The sequence below is a fragment of the Diaphorina citri genome, unplaced genomic scaffold (genome assembly GCF_000475195.1).
Source record: "Diaphorina citri unplaced genomic scaffold, Diaci psyllid genome assembly version 1.1 scaffold1736, whole genome shotgun sequence".
NCBI lineage: Eukaryota > Metazoa > Arthropoda > Insecta > Hemiptera > Psyllidae > Diaphorina > Diaphorina citri.
Genome location: NW_007379162.1, coordinates 61,614 through 67,739, shown reverse-complemented (window position 1 = coordinate 67,739; position 6,126 = coordinate 61,614). Strand labels below are relative to the sequence as shown.

The 6,126-nt window shown below is 40.4% G+C and overlaps 1 protein-coding gene across 1 annotated transcript in view; it reads right to left on the bottom strand.

The window, feature by feature from the left end:
* The window catches only part of LOC103517063 (transmembrane protein 181-like), a 34,300-nt gene that overhangs the window by 23,732 nt on the left and 4,442 nt on the right, over nucleotides 1-6,126 (bottom strand). Inside the window, exon 3 of the mRNA XM_008482073.3 lies at nucleotides 5,033-5,160. Coding sequence (XP_008480295.3) covers nucleotides 5,033-5,160 — 128 coding nt within the window. The remainder of the gene's footprint in view (nucleotides 1-5,032; nucleotides 5,161-6,126) is intronic.

Sequence of the window (6,126 nt, the reverse complement as noted above, 5' to 3'; positions counted from 1 at the left end):
ACCAACTTTTAAAATTATCACCTTATCAAAATCATTTTTCATATTTTTATTTTATTTATTTATTTTATTATTATTTTTCTTTTTTTTTCAACTATAAAATTATGAAAAAAGTAACTATGGCTATCCATAAAATATTTTTAAGATAAAATTATGTAAAAAAAAAGACATTCAACTATAAAATTATGAAAAAAGTAACTATGGCTATCCATAAAATATTTTTAAGATAAAATTATGTAAAAAAAAAGACAACAGTGGGATTCGAACCCCCACCCCACCCGCTCATCAGTTAGTCAGAGATCACACTCCTTACCACTCGGACACGCCGACTTCTATCTCTACGAAGCACAAAACTTCCTTATTAATCAACTCGAGCGATAATTTAAAATTTTTCCCCTAAAAATCACTCTTTTATCAAATTTAAGAAGAAAAATTAAGCAATGTTAAAAATGCTGGAGAATTCTGGAAAGCAATTAAAACATACAGACCACAAACAAATAACAGAGAAAATCCCATAAAAAAATCTGAATGGCAGAGATCATATGAATCTTTCTGTAATGATACTTTAGTACAAGAAACATTATTATATGGGGTAGGTCACCCAACACTGGATGAACACTTTACAGAATCTGAAATTAATGAAGTATTGAATAAAATTAAAAACAAGAAAACTCCTGGACCGGACTTAATACCTAATGAATTTTATAAAAACATGGGAAAAATAGATTATTTACAAAACCTATTCAATAGGATATTGGATTATGAACATATTCCAATATCATGGAGCCAAAGTAAAATAACATGTATTTACAAAAAAGGTGAAAAAAATGACCCAAATAACTATAGAGGAATAGCTCTTCTAAACACCCTAACAAAAATTTTCACTCAGTTGTTGAATAACAGAATAATGAATTGGGCGGAGAAGGAATCAATTATCCCAGAACAACAAGCAGGCTTCAGAAAAGGAAGAGGTTTAAGAAAGGAGGAGTCCCTAGAACACATCCTACTTGAATGCCCACATTACGAGCAACTCAGGAAAAAATATCTTGAAAAACTTACACACAGAGTCTCAAGTATAACAATGGAACAAATACTAAAAGTTTGCACAGAACCCCACCTGAATGATTTGTATGCCTTTGTTAAAGCCATACTAAAGAGAAGAAAGTTCTTAAGAAATGAATAGGTAATAAAGTGAAAAACTCAACTTACCATTATAAAGCTGTAGAAGTAGGTGATAGGTACATTAATTTGTTCATTTCAAACTTTTTAGGTAGGTAACAATAATTATTTTAGAGAACAGCACTTCACATTCCTATAGTAGACTAGTAGAACTGTTTAATGTGTCTTTTTTTTAAATTATTTAAGTTTAAAGGAGCTTTTATTTCAGATGGATTTACTTAAATTCCATTATCTATTAGTAATTTTCTTATTATGTTTATTTCATAAATTTATTTTAAAAGGGGCACGACTTCGATTGTCATTAGCCCCATTATGTTTATATCCAACTACTAACTACTGAAAATTTGAATTTTTCGCTCTCGGTTTTGTTTACTTTTGTCAAATCATAACGTGCATAGCATATGGATACGTTATGATCAAATATCATAACTTTAGATACGTTAGGATCAAGGATTTTACAAATGGTATTACTTTCTATTATATTTGTTACTTATTTAATTTTACACTTTTACTATAATTTTCTTACTAAAATAAGCCAACCTTTTGTAAAAAAATGTTTACATTTATTACAAATAAATACATATCTTATCTTATCTTATCTTAAACATCATTGGGTAAGTTTTGGTAAGTTCCGAACATTTCCGAGTGAAAAATACCGTAATAACATCATTGGGTAAGTTTTGCTAAGTTCTGATCTTTTCCAAGTGAAATACATCATAGTAGGTAGCATAATTGGTTAGCTATGTTATACTTTGTTACCTATGTTATACTTTCAGTGTTAGAACTGCGGCATTCCGCGGGTAATACTTGTAAATCCCGCAAAGTCCCACGCGGAATTGGTCACATCCCGCGTGAGATCCCGCGGGATTCAAAAGCCTGCGGGATTGCTATCCCTACACACGTAGCACTGGTCAAAGAGGAAGCAAAAAAAAAGTATTACGAGGAGTTAAAAGAAAAATTAAGCAATGTTAAAAATGCTGGAGAATTCTGGAAAGCAATTAAAACATACAGACCACAAACAAATAACAGAGAAAATCCCATAAAAAAATCTGAATGGCAGAGATCATATGAATCTTTCTATAATGATACTTTAGTACAAGAAACATTATTATATGGGGTAGGTTTTTGTTGATAGACCCGTTTTTGTCCTCTTTTCACGAGAAAATGGCTCGACCGATTTTGATGATTTTTTTTTATTGTTAGGAAGAGTACTCGAGGTGACATAGGCTACTTAAAATCACATTTCATTTCATTCTGATTCAAAATGGCGGCGGTTCAAAGTTATGCCTATTATGCTGCTTTGTGGGACATGTCAGGGAGCGCGTAGCGCGACTGTGTATGTCTATGTGTGTAGTGGATGTGTGTGGTGGGTGGATGTGTGTGTGTGTGGTGGGTGTGTGTGTGATGGGTGTGTGTGATGATTGTGTGTGTGATGGGTGTGTGTGTGATGTGTGGTGGTGGGTGTGTGATGGGTGTGGTGTGATGGGGTGTGTGTGATGGGTGTGGTGTGTGTGGGGGGGGGGTTGTGTTTGTGTGTGGTGGTGGTCCCGTACAAAGGACGGGTCAACCACTAGTATCTATCTATATAAATAAAATTGTAGATTTGTCTGTACATTGCTTAGAATCGTGAAATGTTTAGCTATTCTTACTCCTTATGCATCAACGATTCCAAAAATCACATTAGAAAAATTTCTGTGTGTGTGTGTGTGTGTGTGTGTGTATGTCTGTCTGTTACGCTAAATAGACCTTTGGTTGTCCTCTTTTCACGAGAAAACAGCTCGACCGATTTTGATGAAATTTTTTGTGGTTGTTAAGAAGAATACTCGGGGTGACATTGATATATAGTCCTTCTATGGGGACAGACAGACAGACACCGAAGCGAATACAATAGTCCGTCCACTATACTATAGGTACCTTTTGTTATTAGTAATAATAAAGGAAGGACGGACTAAAAATCGGAAACAAAGAATGGTAAGAGCTAGAGAGTTGAAATTTGGTATGTAGCCGTCAAATGTGACAAGGATGCGACAGGAAACGTTTGGTTGAGATGGTTGCTGCGCTTGGCGATATTTTGACCGCTTTTGGACAGATTTCGACCGTTTTTTTGGCGGTTTTCAGCTATAGCGACAAAACGGTTAGAGATATTGTAAAAGTTAGAGTAAAAGAACACTCAAATAAGCATCATTCAATAGGATAAGTAAAGTCGTGTGATGTTCACACCAATTTTTTATTACTATCGTAATAATAAAGGAAGGACGGGCTAAAAACCGCGAACTCGGTACCAACTTTGTAATTTCAAATAACCCCTATTAGCTAAATCCCCTTTAGGGGTGAGCTACTCATTTCTAACGAAAGTCACAACATTGGGTTGGGGTTGTGTTTTTTGGGTCACTAGGAAGCTATTCGCCATGAAAACTCATTTTGATCTATATAAATAAAATTGTAGATTTGTCTGTACATTGCTTAGAATCGTGAAATTTTTAGTTATTCTTACTCCTTATGCATCCACGATTCCAAAAATCACATTAAAAAAATTCTGTCTGTCTGTCTGCATGTATGTGTGTGTGTGTGTGTGTGTGTGTGTGTGTGTATGTCTGTCTGTTACGCTAAATAGACCTTTGGTTGTCCTCTTTTCACGAGAAAACGGCTCGACCGATTTTGATGAAATTTTTTGTGGTTGTTAAGAAAAGTACTCCGGGTGACATAGGCTACTTGAAATTTTCAAATTCCATCCTGATTCAAAATGGCGGCGGTTCAAAAACGCGAAGAAAATGGCCTAATAAACCCGTTTTTGTCCTCTTTTCACGCGGGTTCAAAAACGTGAAGAAAATGGCCTAATAGACCCGTTTTTGTCCTCTTTTCACGAGAAAACGGCTCGACCGATTTTGATGAATTTTTTTTTTTTTTTTTGGTTATCAAGAAGAGTACTCGGGGTGACATAGGCTACTTAAAATTATTATATTTCATCCTGATTCAAAATGGCGGCGGTTCAAAGTTATGCCTATTATGCTGCTCTGTGGGACATGTCACAGGGAGCGCGTATCGCGACCGTGTGTGTGTATGTGTGTGGTGGGATGTGTGTGTGTGTGATGGGTGTGGTGGGTGGGTGTGTGGTGTGTGGTTGGTGTGCGATGGGTGTGGTGTGTGTGGTGGGATGTGTGTGATGGGTGTGGTGTGTGTGTGGGGGTATGTTTGTGTGTGTGTGGTGGTCCCGTACAAAGGACGGGTCAACCACTAGTTAGAAAAATTTCTGTCTGTATGTATGTGTGTGTGTGTGTGTGTGTGTGTGTGTGTGTGTGTGTGTGTGTGTGTGTGTGTGTGTGATGAAGTACAAATCACCAATCGATATTTCCATTTTTAGTGCTTCCCCTATTGGCAGAAGAACATGGAAATACAGAAAATTGAATAGGATATAACTCCGGTCCTGGTTGTCGGATCGAGCTCAATCTTTTATTTAACAGCTTTGATACGATGTATCACAAGTAGGGGGTTCTTATTTAAGATTTCAAACTTGGGCTTCCTGGGGCCGATCCAAACCAAATTTGGCGACTACTTCAAAAAATGGTATTTGAAAAGATAAAACACAACTCTAAATTTCAGCTTCTCACTTTTAGCCGTTCAAAAAATATTCAGGGGTCCATGGACTTTATAAACGCTCTGTATAGTCCGGTGGGCATATAACTGGGTTAGTATCCAAGCAGGAGAAAATGAGCAGCACAAGGAAAATGAAAATATGTTTTCCCGGCACCAGCCAGAAGGATTCCTTTAGGAAAAAGTAAGATTTCATAATCGAGGACTGACTATGACTATGCATACGGCCCTAGAAGTTTGGTTTCTCTAAAAAAATGTATAATACCTGTCGGAGTCCATGATACATGCATAACCAAAATAGAAGTAGAGTGGAAATGAAAGTGATCTGGAATAATGCATCCAACATGCCAGGTACCCATGAATTCCATAGAAATATCAATGGAAACGTTGGATCTGCAACAGAAATATCAATAAAAAATCATGGAATTTTATCCTCTGCTTACGGCGTGGCGTTAACCTCGCCTAGTGGTTACCTTTCCCTCAAGAGTCTATTATTATTGCTTTCTAATTTCTATTAGGTACAAATACATAAGTATAGCGAAGTTATACAAGTTACTCGCACTTCGTGCTCGGGAGGCCTCCACCCCCCGGGGGCTTCGCGTGTTCGCTACGTGGGGTTGCGTATACGGTCGTGCTGCGCGCTCCCGGGGGCTTCGCGGGGTTGTGCATGGGGTCGCGCTGCGCGCTCCCAGGACTTCGCAGGGTTGTGCATGTGGTCGCGCTTCGCGCTCCCTTCTTTACGGTCGCGCTGCGCGCTCCCGGGGCTTCGCGGGATGTGCATGAGGTCGCGCTTCGCGCTCCCTTGGCTTCGCCCCTGAAAACTACCTTCGCGGGGTTATGTATGGGGTCGCGCTTCGCGCTCCTTTGTTTACGGTCGCGCTGCGCGCTCCCGGGGCTTCGCGGGGTGTGTATGAGGTCGCGCTTCGCGCTCCCTTGGCTTCGCCCCTGAAAACTAATATCGTCCCTGAGTCTTGTCTCGAAGAAATGAAAACTTGGGGGTCGCGCTTCGCGCTCCTTCGTTTACGGTCGCGCTGCGCGCTCCCGGGGCTTCGCGGGGTTGTGCATGGGGTCGCGCTTCGCGCTCCCTTGTGGTCGCTTCGCGACTCCTCTTGTTTACGTCGCGCTGCGCGCTCCCGGGGGCTTCGCGGGGTTATGCATAGGGTCGAGCATGGGGTCGCGCTTCGCGCTCCCTTGTTTACGGTCGCGCTGCGCGCTCCCGGGGGCTTCGCGGGGTTGTGCAGGGGGGTCGCGCTGCGCGCTCCCGGGGGCTTCGCGGGGTAAGCATGGGGTCGCGCTTCGCGCTCCCAGGGCTTCGCGGGGTGTGCATGAGGTCGCGCTTCGCGCTCCCTTGGCTTCGCC